This window comes from Poecile atricapillus, chromosome Z (assembly GCF_030490865.1).
Source record: "Poecile atricapillus isolate bPoeAtr1 chromosome Z, bPoeAtr1.hap1, whole genome shotgun sequence".
In the NCBI taxonomy this organism is placed as follows: Eukaryota; Metazoa; Chordata; class Aves; order Passeriformes; family Paridae; genus Poecile; species Poecile atricapillus.
This window is the reverse complement of record NC_081289.1, coordinates 129,328,018-129,346,109: the sequence shown is the minus strand read 5'-3', so window position 1 is coordinate 129,346,109 and position 18,092 is coordinate 129,328,018. Positions and strand designations below refer to the sequence as shown.

General features: G+C 39.7%; 1 protein-coding gene across 1 annotated transcript in view; it reads right to left on the bottom strand.

Moving 5' to 3' along the window:
- Window positions 1-10,464: 10,464 nt before the first annotated feature.
- Window positions 10,465-18,092, bottom strand: part of ARL15 (ADP ribosylation factor like GTPase 15) — a 244,183-nt gene continuing 236,555 nt past the window's right edge. The window contains exon 8 of the mRNA XM_058864845.1: window positions 10,465-10,709. Coding sequence (XP_058720828.1) covers window positions 10,656-10,709 — 54 coding nt within the window. The 3' untranslated portion in view covers window positions 10,465-10,655. The remainder of the gene's footprint in view (window positions 10,710-18,092) is intronic.

The following is an 18,092-nucleotide window of genomic DNA, read 5'->3' as shown; positions in this document are numbered from 1 at the left end:
ACAACTCACTCCAAGCCAGACCAGCCTGGAAGAGAGTACTTCATTATATGGTCTGCCTACAGACACCAAACACACCTACTATTTCCTACCTTCTTGCATTAGCAGTGTGAACAGTTTCTTCCATCATGGAAGAAACCCCTGCAACATTCTTTTCCAACCACCTAACTGTTGGCCTGCACCTAAAAACGGTCCACACTGGGCTCCATCCAGCCCTTTGTGCTGCCCCACCTACTGGTGTTAACATAAGGGCTGCTCCCAACCAAGAAGAACCTAGCATGGCAAGGGTTAATGGGGTGATGGGGAGGGGAGGGTGAGACTAAAGAAAATAGCCCGACACTCTTCCCAGCTTGTTTGATGGAGATGCGACCTGGCAGCATTGAAAAGCTTCAAGATTAATGGAGAAAAGGCGGAATCTGACAGCTTTTCCGCTGGTTTCACTCCTCCTGGGTGGGCCGATTGCTCTTGAATGTCACTTGCTACTTAATCTTGTGTATCTGAAACAGACTGATGTGTTTGGGGAGCCCTGCTTGCTCTGTATAGACATCAATTGGCAAGGCAGATAAAAGGAAACTGCATTGAATTACTCTCTTATGCCTTTTATAGAGCACTTTCTGACTACAAAATAATTAGTAGCCTCATCCAACGAAACCCATCATGGTTAGGGTGCTTGTTAAACACTAAAAGTGAGGAGGAGAAAGTGTTGCTTACTCTATTCTAGCTCCTTCCTAGAGCTACCATCAAACCAAGATGTGTTTATACTCAGATGAAAACATCTGTAGCTAATATTGTCATTTGATGCCACCTCACTGTCTGTGGGATGCTTGCAATGGTTTTTATTTCTGAATGATTATTTCTGTTTGCACATTATCGCTGCAGAGTTAACAATTTATGTGTTACATTTTTTCACTGCAGAGCAGAAAACCCTTAACTACTCTTTAAAAATGTAATACATCTCCCACTCAGTGAACATGATACATTCTTCCTTGTAGAAGGGCATGGGAGACTAAAGCGTAAAGGGTTGGTTTTTTTCCTCCATCTGCAGTGAAATCAGATGGTGACTGTCTTGCAAAAGACATTTGATTTTTTTAATCCCGGAATTTTAAGTCAAGTTTTTCTATGTTTTTCACCCATGTCATACCATTTACAGCAACCTAGAAATACTAACAAAATAGAAAAGCAGCCTCTGATAGTTTGTAAAATTTGCTTCATGTCCCAAGCCGATTCTCATCCTATAAATCTGAGTTTGTCCCTGTTTGTTACTAAAACTTCATTTGGAGCTCTACTGATGATATAGCACAAAGCTGGCATTGCTGTTCAAGTCTGCAGTCTGCAGTACAGGCAAAAATCTGGCACTGTATGAACTGAAAATTAACATTTTAACTTTTTAGGCATCTAAATATTTAGGAGTGTTTTGTTGCTACACAAATTAGCTTCTGCCCTTTAATAGACTATTTTCTGAAATAGATGCACTGAGCCAGTTTGACACAGGATGTATCTGTCATAAAACCCTATTTTTTCCTTTTCAAACAGCTGAAATAATCACAGTTTAGTCTTAAAACTGTGTATTGTGTCACACCACTTTCTAAGTACGGAAAAGTGTCGCAGATTAAACATCAGCACCACCACTGTATTTCAACTGGCACTTAAAAAACAGTTAATGGGAGACAACTGGGCCTTCAGCAATTACACAGACCCGATAAATTGGCAGTGGGAGGGAAATAGGTCTGTTCTGTGCAGTTTTTTACAATATTTTTCCTCAGACCTAAGTGGCCCTTTATAGAAAGAAAATGTGATTTTACACATACAACAAGGTAGAGAAATAACAAGCATTTCAGTGGTGCTTTCTTCATCCATCTAACTCCTATGCATTTCATAGAAAGATAGGAGACATAAACTGAATAATGAATCACTAAAGGAAAAGCATCACTAAAATCTGTATTATACTTATTTACTACGTTTTTTTAATAGGGGCATCTGTAGACACTTTACTGTTTTTAAACAAGCAGCAGTTATTTTCTGATTTTTTTCTCTTTCAACTGCATGGGACTCCTAACAGCATAACATCTACTTTAAACAATCTTTAAACAATTTTTAAATTGTTTGAGAAATTTAAATTAGTAAAAATTGCACAAAGTCCAACTGTTGTTTTTTTAATGTTGGGCTAATGATTGTGTTTTAATAAACAAAGGATGATTACACATTTAGACTAAAAATCGTATCAATATCTGTTTTCTCATATTGACATTTCAAAGTTCAGATTAATTCTCTACTTTAAGTTTGTTGCATACATTTCTCAGCCATAAACCTCTAACAAACTTTGGAAAAGGGTAAAAAGAGCAACAAAACTTAGTTATGATAATTTATAGAAAATGGATCCCATATCAAGTCTATGTTCACTTTACATAGCTTCAGGAGTGAACAAAGTAACACTAATGAAAAAGAGGGTATTAGAACCTTTTGGAAATATTGTGAAAACCAAGCAGCATGACATCCTGGAAACTAAAGGGTCTTCACATCATTTCCCTTCCCCCTCCCCCAGAAGGATGACATTTGCATTGTTAAAAGATACACAGGGCTTCAAAGACATTTATTAATTCTGTAAAACAAAATTCTTCCTGTAAATGTAGTCCAGCCAAATTTATATACTAGTCATCAGAATAAATCTTAATCCTTCTATATTTGGCTTTGTTTGCTAAACTTTTTAAGATTTTAAAGAGCAATGATGAAATTCTACATGCACATTTAACTTCACCATTTAAGTGCATGCGACCTGGAGAAATGAAGGTGAGCATGTGCACAACTGCTTACAGATCTTACAAGTAGAACAACCTGAAATAAGCTATTCTCTTATTTTTAAGGATTAAGACAAGACAATCTCTGTTAATTACATGCATATACTTTATCTGTAAAATTTATCATTTGTTAACATCATATCAATGTTTTAACAAAGTAATAGTAGAGGATGCAGTCAAACCTTAGGTAATTCATACAAAATTTTACTGTTCTTACAGTTTGTTGTCACATTTGGTCACAAAATGGAATTTCTTGTCTGAAGATTCTTAGTGCAACATGTTGCAGCTATGCTTTGATTCTCGGCTTAGTTCGAACTACTTGAAATCATGTGTCGCTAACACAATACACCACTGCATTCCCTGCAAGTCCTCTTCCCTGCTATTTTGGTGCAGTGTTTGTTCCTACTTCTAGCAGGATCCAGGCACAGTGTCTTTTAAACCACTGACTGTGCAGATACACACACACACAGAACTGCATAGAATGAAAACCAAGAAAGAGCTTTGTTTTCCTTCTGCTGCTGTTCCACATGAAGATGCAAGCATAAACCAAGAATGCCTGGATGAACAACATTGGTGGTAAGCTTAAATAGCAGACAAAACAAGGTCTGATCTGTTTAGACTTTTATACTACTACAGAAAAACAAGAGACTTCCAAGGTTCAGCTAGGCTTCACAGTGATGCAGCCAAGAGATGCTGTCTGGAATTGTACAAATGCAGCTCACAGCCCCTGTACAGCCTCACTCCACTGCCCAGCACATATATGGCATCCTGGCAATTGTTTCCTGTAAAGAAAAACAACATAATTCTTTCCAGCTCCAGTGCTCTATATTGAAGCCCATGTGCTGAAAGCTGATTTCAAACTCCTGAAGAGTGATAAATCTAAAGGTAGAATTTGTACTGTTGCAAACACCTTTGGCTATGATTCTGAGCTGGAAGCTGCCAGAGTGAGGTGACCTTCAGGATCCTGTCCTATCCGTCCAATTCCAATTTCATTATGTCATAATGAGATGAGAAGGAGACAAAGTGATGATGGTGCAAGAACTACTTTCTTTTTTTCTTAATAAGAATGTACAGTAATGAAGACAAAGGGCATACTCATAGCATGGTGCGTTACAGAGGTAGGACAATATTGCAGTCAGTAAAACTTTTTTCTCAAAACTGCTTCATTGCAAGAATTCCACAAGGAAAGTTTCCCCCTTCACAAAATGGGCTGAAATTCCGTTTTATGATTCTCTAGACATTTTTCATAACCCTGAAAGATTCTTTTTCTTTGTGTTTCACCCTAAAAAACTTGCTAATACTTATTTCAACTAAACAGTTTAAAATGTGTTAGCTTTTTCCAGGAGTTCCAATAGGCAATATTGTTCTTTAATATTAAAAAAAATGAAAGGTCGCATTACAAGTGTAGGAGGAATTACACAGTCACGGCTGAAAATGCATGTTAGAGCCAAGACACAGCATCACATAAGGACAGATGGGCTGCAGGGTCCCAGACAGGACCTGGAGCTGAGGAAACTCCAAGTGGTGTCCTCTAGGCCTCCTCTTGTTCCCTGTGTGACAGAAGGCAGCGTGTCACAAACACTGGAAGGGAACCAGGGCTGAGGGGAAGGTGTAGGGACATTTGACCCTCATTCAGCAGGAAAGAAAGCAACACAAAGGCAACATCTCTCATCTTCCAAGCAGGGGACTGACAGTCCTTGTGGGAGATTGCAGCATCAAGGTGCTGTGTTTGGGGGGAAACAGTTGCTGTGGCCCATTTGTGTAATTGTTAAGATGAAGGATGGGTAAATGCGAGTCTGTTGGAGGAAAGAGTAAAACCTTGGGAAGGGGGCTCAAGCTGAAAGGCTGTGAATCACCAAGCACCCCTTTAGGTTTTGTGACACAAGCCAAAATATCACTTAGTTCCATATATGTGATGGAGTACTGAGACAATTAACAGGTTTCCCTACACAAGCGATTATGTAGATATTTTAAAATCTAAGTAAAGTATATGTAGTTGTCCTAAGATATAATATTTTTTGTCAAGATTTGGACAGATTTGGCAGATAACCAGGACTTGGCAACGCTTGACTTTTTGCAGAACCACCCTCCTGCCCCCATAATTCCTAAAGCTGAGATTTTTTCTATCATCCTTTCAAAGGACCCCAGCCTGTGCCCAAGGTCTTGTCTCCCATAGTGTTGTTTTGGAAATATAAATCAAACCTCTTTTCTCATGACTGCCAGGGAAGCAGCATTCTTGCAGCCAGTTTCAGGAGCCCTTGCCCAGGTCCCCTAGCTGCTCTGCTCCTTTTGAGGCCCGGCATGTGATCCAATATGCTTTTCTCTGCTCCTGGCCACAGGCTGCACTCAGATGGTCGCTTTCCAACCCCCTGCTGCCTGACTCCATGGAGGAGCAGAGGGAGCATGCCTTGGAATTCAATTACCTTCTCCCCATGGGGAAAGGAGAGGAGGTAAGAGGCAAGTCAGAAGACAGAAAACAAAAGGTTGAGCAACTGCCTGCAGCAAAATAAGGAATTCCGCAAGGGAATGCTGAATTTGGTGGCACCCTGATGAAATGCCAAATTACGTAGCCATTGCCTTGCTGAGCACAGGGGCCCTGAGCCTTGGGGAACAGAATTAAGATAAATTGAATCAATTCACACAAATTAGAGGCATTGTTTCAGATTCTCATTGGAGTCACGCACATGACATTGCAATGGATTACACCATATATTTTTAAGTTCTTCTTCAAAACAAAAAGGGTTGTTTGTTTATTTTCCCCTCTGAACAAAATTGTAAATTCCATTGCTATGAAATACATGAGCTATTTTAACAAATGGTTGCTGCACATAAACTATTGCCAGTCATCTAATGGATTATTGATGATATTTTAATTAGGCTGGCCACTTTACTGAGAACAACTATCAGTGAATCATATCTTGTCTAATTTTAAAATCCTTAACTCATTAACCTCCTTCTCTTCTCCTCTCTTTGCATCTGTATTTTATATATATATTTTTTTCAGCTACATATCTTTTCCACACTAGATTAATTTTACTGATACATCAGCCCGTGGTCCAGCGGGAGCCATCTGCAGTGCTGGTTCAATACAGACTTGTTCAAAATCCCCCACACTGCAAAGCTGTGATGGAGTGGAAACTCGCAGTGCTGGGTCTAGATTTCTGAAGGGTTGCTGGGTAGTGCTGCAGTCACACACTTTGTCCCTTCTGCAGCCACTGTGAAGCCAGCATGCATTTCACACTGGGTGTTGTGATCAGTGTGACAGACATGTTCTAATGCACATCAAATTAGGTGAATGACCCAGGGGTGATCTTGTTCTTCCTTCAGAGACTGCTAACACAAACTACTGCAAATGCTTCTGTTTTGAAGATGTTCTGTGAAAAGTAATTTATCTGTCTTATGCAGAGGGAAAAGGAGCTTCCTACTGCCCAAGGGTACCTTCCCCAAAGTAGGAAGTAGTGTCATGTCAGAGACTGGACATCAATATCAGGTTTTATAATGAAGCTTTTTTCGTTCACTGTGTACTATGAAAGCATGTGAGCTGCATCTAAGGGGACATGACCATGAAGGACAGAATAAAGTTTATGAGATTTGTGCTTAATACCTGATATTTGACACATCTGGAAGGATTATTTCCCTGTTTTCACTTGAAGACCTCGGTTGGAAAATGCTTAATCTGGGGCAGGGAGAAACCCATTGCTCAACACTTTTCTGTTGGCTTTGCAGTTTTAGAAAATATGTTGATTATTCTTTTCTCAACCCCTGAGTAGTCTTAGAGCTACCTAGCTGATGAAGTGCCTCTTTCCCTTTATCTCATTGCAGAGCTTTCACAATCTGCTTCATTCACTTTTCTTCATGATTCATGGTGTTTTATCTTCGAGGGGCAGAAGTAAGGCAGCTCAGGGATACACACTGATGAGACTGTTTCTCCTGGTCATCTGCCAAAGCTTGTGGTTATCCAGTTTCAGAAGACAGTGAAAATCATGGCTGTTTATATCAGCCTTTAATTAAATTCACAGCAACCTCTAGAGTTTACTTTTTAAGTAATTTAAGTTTACTTTTTTACTAATTTAAGGTAGTTGCCTAAGTTAGAGTCCTGTATTTATCTCTGTTCCCATTATTGTTCAATATATTAAAGGTGTTGTAAGAAGACACTGTTCCTGCTCTCATACCTTCCAATCGTTCCTCACAGATGCTCACATTTTGTATATCCCCACTTCTACTGTTTCAGCAGCCACAAAATGACTTTTTATTTTATAAACAGAGAAAATTTGTTACTCCCAGAACATATGATCACAGCTAAGTTCTCAGTGCCTGAAAAGGTGGTCTGTGATGGCTTTGCTGGCAAACTCATAACTCTGATTAGTGATGGTGAGATGTTAAATCCCCATTACATTAACCTACATTCTGTCTCAAGTACTTGGAATACCACCAGGCCTTGCAGAACAGAATTTCTTTTCTTTCTCTTTTTCCCAAGTTTCCAGCACAGCCTGGAAGGGCAGCTGGCTCTGCCTTGGCGTATTAGAGGCACGGTGCATACTCAGCTGGCTGTTTGACAGAATTTGCTGGGCAAAGGCACAGAGGAGCAGCAGCACAGTGCAGAAAGCTCTGATGAGCACTGGGATAAAACAGAGGGAGTTTCTCATATGCCTGAAGTCTGGTTTTGATATAAAGTACTCCTTGCTTTGTCTACTTGTCTTGCTGATTTGCTTCCCCTGTTCTTCATGCTTTCCTATGTTTCCTTTCTTCCTCCCCTCCTCACCACCCTCTTTCCCCCACCTGTATCCTGTATCTCCTTTTTCTGCCTCTTCCAGAGTTACCCTAAGTGAGGAGCAGCCAGTAGTTCGATTTCATGTACAGTCCCTCCTGCCAAGCATCTGGTGCCAAAGCAAATGTCTGGTAAAAATGCTGGTCTGGCTTTGGGCTGGTGAGTGTTACACGATGGGCTAAGAACTGCTGGGTGTTTGACTGGGGCTTGGCAGCAGCACCTGGGACACCTCTGCCCACACCACGCCTCCCCTCTTCACTACTCATTTCCCATGGACAGGGTGTGTTCTCTTACCTTCCAGCCTGGGACATAGGAGCTGCCATCTTCCCTTCCTACAGTGTGGGATTTTAGAGGGCACCTTTGATTAATTGTTTGATAAAAAGCTATTTTGCCCAGGTATTTTTGCCAGTGTTTTTCTGATCCTTTTTTTATGCCTAGTAGAAAAATTGATTAGAAGAGAAAATAAAATAATCTTACATACTTTCTTCACATCTTCTTTCAGGCATATTCTGTTTCATATCACTTTTACTAACAAGATTATTACTGATAATGGATGAATTATTTGATAATCATAGCAGGGTTTCTAGGATTGTTGACCCTTAAAAAGGTTCAATTGCCCACTACAGGACTATTTCACAGGCAGATCAGAAAGAAGGGTCTGCTCTTTGAACTGCTTTTTTTAAGTTAATCTGGTATTCAAACAAATTAAATTAATAAATTTAAATCTGACATGCTGATTTATTTTCAAGAGCAAGGTCTCACTTTGTAATATTGAATGAGAAGATTGTGATTCCTCTTCAGTTTTATTTTCTGAGTTCCAGACAAAGTCATGTAAAAATAGTAACACATATAAAAAGATGCTTTCTCTTCAAGACATTATTCTTAATTACACACGTCCTTGAACCATCCTTTTTTTCCTTAATTGTTACACCAGTCTAATGTTTGTGCATTTTTATCATCTCTCCTATCAGCCTCATAGCTCCACATGACTAACTCCCCTAATCTTCGTGGCAGGGAGGAGCAGTGGAGATTGCAATTGTTGTGTATCTCCTGGCAGCCTGACAGATGAAACAATCCCCACACAAGGCTCCACTATCAGCCGGCTCCTCTCATTACCTGGCAGCAAACTGGCCGCCCCTGAGAGGCTGCTTGCGAACGAGAAACTCCGCCGTGGCAGCCCCAGATGGGCTCAGGCCAGATTCCTGACTTCCCTGCTGCTCTCAGCTCAGCACTTTTACAGCTAACTAATTTTACAAGTGTCTTGCCCTGATTGCACATATGCAATTGCACACTGAGTTGGGTCAGGGGACTCATCTGGCTGAAAACAAATGTGGAAAAAGGACACTGGTGCAAAAGAGAAGGAGAAAGGCAAAGCACTCGGCAGTGTAAACTTTGGAGGAACATGTGCTGGCCAGAGGGGCTTGGCCTCTGCTTGAAGTCACTGAGGCAGACTGTGCCCACCTTTCTGCAAGGAGCCTTCCCCCAGTGCCAGCCCATGGGTGGGCAGATTCCCCACCCATGACTTCTAAAATGGAAGGAAAATGGCACTTACACAAAGGATATGCAATTACTTTTTAATATCACAATAGATGTAGCTTGGGTAAGCAATGACTGCTTACAGGACCAGCACTGTTCCTGGAGAGGGACTCCCACAGAGGCTACACAGCTTTTCTTCCACAAAGTAAGTGGAAAAAGCATCTCTCTCCTTCTTTACAGAGGGGTGATTTAGGTGTTTCCATTTACTTAGAGCAGGACAGTCCTAGCAATAAAACTAGTGACCTGGATATTCCTATCAAGAAATAATCTTGGACAAAACACTGCACCACTGCTCTCCACATATTTCCAGGAGGTGGACTTGCTCCAAACAGTGATTGGGGTCTGCCTCAGTTTTACCAGAATGGGACATTTGTGGCTAAGGAAAGAGGCCAGGTCCACAAAAGTCCCCATTGCTCCAGCTTATATAACAAACTAGTTTAATTTCTGATGGCTCAAAGTGAGCATATAGAGCCCATCTATAATACAAAGATGTCCAAGAAAAACTGGGAAAAAAGCATTAGGAAAAAAAACCCCTAAAACCTCCCAAAGAATCTAATCATGATAGGGTGAGAAAAGAATGTGGCTGTGGATTGATGGATGATGTGTAGATATTTTTTGTTAGAGACTTATGAAACAAGTAGAAAGTCCAGATGTTTCAGAGACAGTAAATAGTTCAATGTTTCTGAAATGGGTGTTGTCAAGGGAGAAAGTTAACGCTGAGATGCCCAAATAGGTTATATCTTCCACTTGGCTATATTAGTTGGTTTAGCTAAGGTTTTCTTCCACAAAGAAAAGCATTTTGAGCTTCATCTAAGCAATTCTGTTTTAGTTAATTTCAATTAAACACATCCAGCTGGCAGTTGTCACAAAATTGGATCCTTGTGTAGGACCAGGTTGCTGCTGCACATGACCAGGGGAGTGGTACAATCAGCATGACTGTGGGCTGGTGGTGTAATCTTCAGCCCAGTTTTATCTATATTGCAGAAATCCAGACGCTGGACATTTCACTCAAAGGCACAGAAATTGCTCTATACTCACACATTTCTAACTTAAGAGGTCACTTCCTGACCTCCTTCCAGTTCCTTATAGATTTGCATCTAGCCAGTTCAGCTTGGAAACATTGTTCTGCACTTTCACTCTCCCCATCTTTTGTTTTCCACTGTCAGGAGCCATTTTGCTCTTTCTGTTGCTAGATATATTCAGCCTTGAAGAAACTCTAGTTCATTCATCCAGCTCACATTAGTGAGTTGCTTAAGAGACAAACTTAAATCCCAGCTTTGATTTGTGATTTTCTCTGCTAATGCTTAAATTAGTAATAATTCTTCAATACCATGACAACACATAAGTAAGCATAGCTCTGCAATAGATTTGTCTTGACATTTTATTTTGGTGAATTTTCAAACAGAGATCAAACCTTGCTTCCAGGCTTTGGTCCAGTCAACCCAGTGGCTTCCCTAGTAGCAGCACACCTGGCAGAGTCTTCTGTAGTCTGCAGAAAGTTTTCTCCATCACTGCTGGGGTTTGGCGGCTGGTTCACTGTTCCTCTCAGCAGGCTTTTACTACTTGGTGCCAGGATTTTCATCTGCAGTCTCTGGGCTGTCCTTCCACCAGCTCTGCAGGGATGGAGGAACAACTCTGCCTTACAGAAAGTACTCTGTGTCCTTCACAGATGTTCATAGGGAGCTTTTTTGAAACTCCCCACCAATTAATCTTGGGTAATTTCTTGAACCGATAGACACTGGGTATTTTGACTTTTTGTCCTTTCTGGAAGGAAGGTTTTCAGACCCAACAGTCCTTCCAAACAAAAGTTCACATGCATTAGTGAATACTCTTCCAATGGCTTGGAAGATGCATATATACTCTTTCCCTGGGAAAACAAACCCAAAACCAGTGAGCTGTTCTCACCTCTGTATTAATTTTGCAGGCTTTGTGCTATTTATGGCTCAGGACCCGCCCCCAGAGTCTGTTCCCCAAGTTTACTACAGTGTATTCTGTACCTGAGTTCACACCTCAAGGAGTCACAATTCCTTAAGATGAAGACATTGTATACTGCAAGTCAGACAGACTATACTTTCCCTGTAGTAATTGCCTTTCTTCAAAGAATTTTAAGTCATTTATGAACACAATACAACTCATGCTCACGCCACGATGCTTTTTGTCCTCTCTACAAGAAAAATATACTCAGAAATATAATTTAATTTAAATTTTAATATTTCTACCAATTTTACAAAATCTTTTTTTAATTAATAAAGGCAATTCTGAAAAAAACTTGTATCATAAATAACATGTTCTTGTACCTGAGGTGCATATGTATATGTATGAGTGAGTGTTTTGCATAAAGACAGATTCACACCTCTTCCTTTTTATACATAAGTGTTGTTCCTCAGCACCTGAGAGCACCTGGAGCATTAGTAATACAGAGAACAGTACAAAGGACACTATGTAGGCTCAAAGTGTGACCAGTGTATACAAAATGTAGTCATTGCTGGGACCACTGAAAGTTGCATGACCAGCAATGATTTATTAGTAGTGTAGAATCCAGGGAAATACTCCCCTCTAAATTATTGTTTCTCTGGCTCTAAGCATTCAATACATTCCCAGCTTGAGCCAGGGAATTTATTTTCTCCTCTCCTCTGTATTTGTCTGTGGTTTGCATTATTATTCACTAAATATACTTGGACATGACGTTACTTTTCTTGAGCTACAGATTTGAAAACTTCTGTGACTCCCCCTTTGACCCTCCAGCATTTCAGGAATTTCATAATTAAATCAGTAACTCATACTCACGTAATGAATGGGACCTCTTTTTTTGGTGTTATATAAATTATATACTTTTCAAATAAGAAGGGCAGAGTAACAAAAATTATCAAAAACTCACTAGATTGAAAGGCCTGAAATATATCATGTTCATGTTTACACAATTCCTCCCTTTCTTCTAGAAAATATTTGAAAGTGAAGTGGATAATCTGCCACTGGGACAGCTTAATGGTAGATCTAAAATATAAATGTCTACCATTTTGTCTGAAAAGCTACCATGCTTCTGTCATGAACTATTTTCATTAACAACTTACATGCTTTATGGAAGCTTTTTTCTGTAGTGATTACTCCAATTTTCAAGAAACCAGAGGAAGCATTTGTCATCAAGGGCCAAAAAGAATAAATTGCTTGGGTCTTAAATGAGCCAGACCAAAAAGTACCTTATGTTGCCTAAGCTGTAACTACATGCTCAATTCTATAAATCAGGTTTGGTCAAAATCAAATTTTTCTTGGCTGTGAATTTGCTGAAGATGTTTCCAAATACACTGAGGGTTGGGGAATCTGCTGATTGCAACTTTGAGAAAAGGAGGGGGCAGACTCAACTTTGAGAGAATCAATCCACAGAGGAACCCACAGGTGTTTCATGGTGGCCTTTGCAGAGCTACTGCTAATTGTGAGATGTGCCCCATTATTGCTCTAACACCAATTAAGGAAAAGAAGGAGCACACAAAGTGAAATTTCCAAAACCCGTTATAACTGTGTTTCACTGCTAAAGACAAAGCAGAAAGAGATTCCAGTGTGTGCTGGATCTAGAAATGGGTAGTTTGCAAAGGAGGAAGAAGCAGAAAATATCTGACAGAAAGAGGATAAGGTGGGCCATCTGAAACAACAGATAGATATATCAGCTGGGCCAAAAAATCATTAACTGGGACGTTGGTTAGGAGTTCATGGATTTGTAGCCATGTAAAGGCTGGTGCTTGACTCTTAACTCTGTATTTCACTAAGATGCTAGACAAGTTCATCTTTTGAAAATTAGCACATGTGACTAAATACACAATGATAAAAGCACTTATATTATTTCCATAAAGTCCCCTGACAGCCATTTGAATGCAAATTGAGCAGAAAGAAACCCTGTTTAAATGAATTAGCAAGGAAAGGTAGCGGGGGATGTGAGGGAAGAAACAGGACTGAATACAGACATACTAGATACAACCCCTTAAAAATAGAGTTGGTTCACATTCAGTATAATTAAAGGAAGCATTTCATATACAATTATTTAGGGTCAGAGGACTCAATTTATCCAGCTTGTGAGCACTGATACAGTCAAGATAGTGAAACGTTTCATCTATTTCATCTATTTCAATACTGCAAAGCAGGGACTGCCTGTTATGTGTTTGCTTTCTTGCTTTTGTCTCAATGAACAAAAGAAACAGCAACCTCTTAATTGAAAAGATAACATCACAAAATTGAAATGATACAGCACAAAAAAATTGTGCCACATGTTTAGAATCTGCAGTAAACTTATTCATCTTGGTGAGCCTCTGTTACTGTGCTTGCTGACCTGGGGTGTGCGCGAGCTGTAGAAGATTGATGACTGTTAGAAGATTTACAAGAAAGCTAAAATTAAGCAGGTAACCAGTTTATTTTATCTTGAAAACTGTGAAGACAAAAGTTTGTACCACTTCAGGGTGTGGTAGATTATTTAGACTGCTTTTTTCTGAGAAAGGGATACACTGGTCAGTGCAAACTTTTGGTTCTCAGTGCTGCTGCCCTACATTGCCATAGTGGAAACTGAGGCTGTGACACTGGTGCTAATACCAGGGGCTGAAGATGAGGAGTAAGGGCAGAAATAAACTTCTCATAAATGCACCGCCAAAGAAACCAGATGGAGACCTGGTTCACCTGGGTATTAGTCATCCCAAAGCATTTCACTGGAAAGCATTCATGAAAATAAGATGGATGGAACTTAATCTTGTATGAAGTAGTATGGAGTAAACAACTCCAGAGGGAAACCAGAAAGAAGCAAGGCATATACTCTCTCCACATGTACCTAAAACAAGCATCTGCTGCAATGTATCTGCATGCAGTCCTTTCAGATCATCAAGAGCAGTAGGTAGGAACAAACCAATTGAAAAACTAAGTATGGATTGCAAGAAGTGGCACAAGTGACTCACAGTTGAACAGTGTTCAATTGCCATTCAGCTCTGGTGAGTCAGGGATAACTGTGCAGATGGATATATCATGTTCAGAAGAGATGTAATATGGCACATCTAATTTACAAGTATATTTTCATTTGAAAATAAGTTACTTAATCATAAATAACTTCCGTTTAAAGAAAATTTTAATTTTTTTCCCTGTTTTTCCAACAAAACTGTGAATCAACATAGTTCAACATATTTGAGGCTGAAGTGGCCACATAGCACAATTCAGTTTAAAGAGAATCAGTTTGAACTTTGCCTTAAAATTAGAAAATATTTGATTTGAATTATAGCAAAAACCAAATAACACATTTAAATAACTGTCCATCAAACCAATAGTTAGAGAGAGCTAAAAATAGGCAATAGAACAGATTCCAAGCAGTGAACAGATATCCTTTCTTTATGCTAGCTGGGTTTGACTTCATATGGCTTAAAAGATATATGTGAATGTCTAGTTACAGCTGAAAGAAATTAACTACATCCAACAGATCCTTTCTTGTACAGACCACATAAAAAGATAAATCTATGAAATGTTTAGACAAGACTCTTTAAAATTAGTCTTTCATGAAAACCATCATTCAATCATCTTCTTAATGTGATACAAGAAGTAAATATGCAGTGGCTGTACCAGATGAAATTACACCGTTGTACACATTGCCTATCTAAAATCATAGTACTGCAATGAAAATCACTGATTTTTCCCAAAGGACTCTGACAAAACTAAAACTCAAGCCATGCTGGGGACACAACCTTGTCTCCCCTGCAGAACAGCTGTGGAAGAGAGTTATAACTGTTTGCAAGGTGCTAGAGAACTGCATGCTAGTTGTGATTAGTGAAATGGAGCCCCTTGTTACCAGACAAATTTCATTGAGTTACCAAAGTGAAAGTGCCTTGGGAAGCTTAACATGAAAGGATTACAAACTTGCTTTGCTGGTCTCATCTGTGGGAGGCCTTAGTTGCATAGGGAAAGCACTGCAGTGAGAGCCTATGCTTAAGCACCAGCACTGCTTCAGAGTTCAGATGATCTTTAGGTCAAAATCATTCTGCATTTGATCTCTCTCTCTGCCAAATGGAAGAAAAAAAGTCCTCACTTTTGTAAAGAATAGAGTGAGGCTTAATGCTGGGGGCTTGTAAAGCTATTTGAATAACAAAGGAGACAGAGCTGTAGCAGAATAATGATGCTAAGTCAGGATGTTCCAACAACACAAAACTATGCCACTGATTAAATATTGATGTGAGAAAGAGAATTGGTAGCAGTAGATCACTATATCAGACAAAACATCTTCCCTAGAGAGCTAACAGCTAGTACTGCCCAGACAGACATTCAAAGGCACTCCATGAAACCTAGATAAAAATGGGAAAACATTGACACAACTTCGTGTTTTAACTGTTCTGTCTGGATTGCAAGATAGCTACAGGTCATGCAGCAGTTGCTGTCTGAAAATATGCATGCTTCAAACTCTTGCCTACACCTGTAAACAACTGTTTATGTGATCATTGTCTGAATGTCAGAAGCACAATGGGTCTCAGCTCAAATCCAACGGACAATGGAGATTCTGTGGAAGGCTCCAGACAAAACTGGCATCCTTGAAAGACAGCAGCACAGCCTTAGTACTCTCCACACTAAGTTGCATGTAAAATTCTGAAAAAAGCCTTTTCTCCCAGCAAGATTTCAATTGCTTCAGAGAGGGAGAGGGAATCTGATATAAACAGTCAATTAAGAAAATATTTCCCAGAATGATTTTGAGATCTTGTCTGGTAATGGTCTGAGCAGAGATACTGTGCCATGTTTTTAAGGGAACTAAGTTGTGCTATTGGGCAGCCTTTGTACCAAACTGTGCCACAGACACTGCCTTCCATGAAGATGTTGTCTGCAGCCAAGACACTGCTCAAGGCACTCCCAGATCTCATAGCTACTATGGCTGTATGAGAAGGAGGTATCACATCCTTTGGATGCTGGGGCCTTATTCAGGATCTTGAAGATCAAGAAATGAAGCAGCAAATATATAAAAGTTGGTTTCTATGCTTTTAGCTGAATAGGTAAGGTGAGGATGAGTGTTCTGAATGAGTCGGTTTCTGGGCAGGTGCCAGGCCTACTCAGGGAACCACACAATGGCCTTGAGATGGGAAAAAAAAATCAAGTAAACCTGCCTGTCCTGGGGAAAAACGGCAGAGTGACCTGGTCAGTCAAAGAGAAAAAATTTGCCTCTTCTACCTGGTCCTTGAGACCCACATCCATGATACCATGACCAAGGATTAGAGGGTTGTTTTGAAGGTGATGGATCAATAAACTAAACCTCTGTTTCTGAACTACATTTGTCCTGTGTGAGGTAAAGTGATACTTATTGTCCCTTCTAGTCAGGTTATATAGATTTGTTAAATTTACCCTGCACCCATTCTCTGCTAAGGAAATGCTCTCTTTCTCCAAATATTTTTGTCCTGTCTCTTCATTCACTGAAGATTTTCATCCACTGGACGCTCATTCCACACTGTGTAAATGCTGCAGATATGCAACAAGTTCACGGAGGGAAAAAGGTATTATCTCAATGGTTTGTGAGACCATCAGCACCACAGGGAGCTGTAAGTCCCTATTAAAGAATTGATAAACTGCTTTAGCATGAAGGTAGGCAAGTTATGATCTAATTTTGACAACTGGGATAACTTCAGGAGGACAGGAAATTCTACTGGGCATCAAAATCAGACCATGTGCTATTTGGAAAGGTATGTAATAAAGATATACAGAGAAATGGGGACAGATGACAAAATTTCAAAATAAAGTTAATTATAGGTATGCATATCTACTAAAGTAGTTCTGGTAATATTTACATCCTTTGAAACATCAGTGTAATATTTTTTAGTTTTTTAAACACTTTTTCTCTGAGTACCTTTTGAGCATATACAAGGCTCTTTCCACAGGACTCCTTAATTGAGTTACTTTGGTATTATTTTTCTGTCTGAATTTTCTATAATTTTAGTTTAAGAAACTGAATCTGATATACTGTGGCCTTAAAGTAACAACAGAATAGAGACATGCAGAACAGACACTGCTCAGTAGAAGTAAGCCATTTGGACAGGTGAAGAAAAATCCAAGCCATTCTGAAGGAGAAATAAATATTGAAACAATTTATGTACTCCAGCTATCACAGCCCATAAATGATTACATTAAGGAGATATTTTATAAAATGCATGTAGACAAGATTTTTTCTTTGTTCTGTAGCCACAGATGCGGCTTAAGTTTCCTCATAGGAAACTTTAAAGTGGGGGGAAAAAATAATGGCGTTTTCCTTACCATATGGAGGTCTACATATTTCAGTACAGTGATGGTATCCAACATGCTTATCCACACTCCTACATCTGTCTAACTACCCAGGAGAGTGATGCATCTGGAAAGGTTGAATAGGCCAAGGGAGTTTACATGTATTTTGCAATGTTCTTGAGAAAATTTACTGGAGGGAGGTCAACATGTCATTTTTCTTGTATCTCTTGAAATTAAATAAAAACACATTGCATGTTATCTGAACATCCTGACATCTAGGTTTATTTGTTAGTTTGTTTGTTTTCTCTAAAAGTGAAGAAATGTATTTAAAAGTGTTTGCTTTTGAGAGCCTTGTATGCAAGGGGAATGCTTGAGAGGGCGTAATATGAGGATTAGTACTGAGTAACAGATGTAGATGAAGAGAAAAAACAGGTTTCTGATGGAACAGATTACAGCAGAAAATGCTTTTTGAAGAAGTTCATAGAGTTGCACTCCAAAAATTAGCATCTTTGTTATTTATGGTAGTGATTCATGATAGCCTGTGACAGGATGCATGGGAATGGGGGATGTCCCTGAGACAAATAGTGGGGAGGGCTGAGCAGTGCCAGGGAAAAGGACTCCCGTGGGGGAAGGGAGACCTTTCACATGCCTCCTCTGTCCATGCAGCCAGCCAAGGCACAGGCTTTGATCTGCCCAGAATGACAGTGAGCCAAACTGTCCCTCATTCAAATGAATCCACCAGAGAGTTGTGAGACATTCCTCAAAGGGTCACCAGCAAAGGGCTG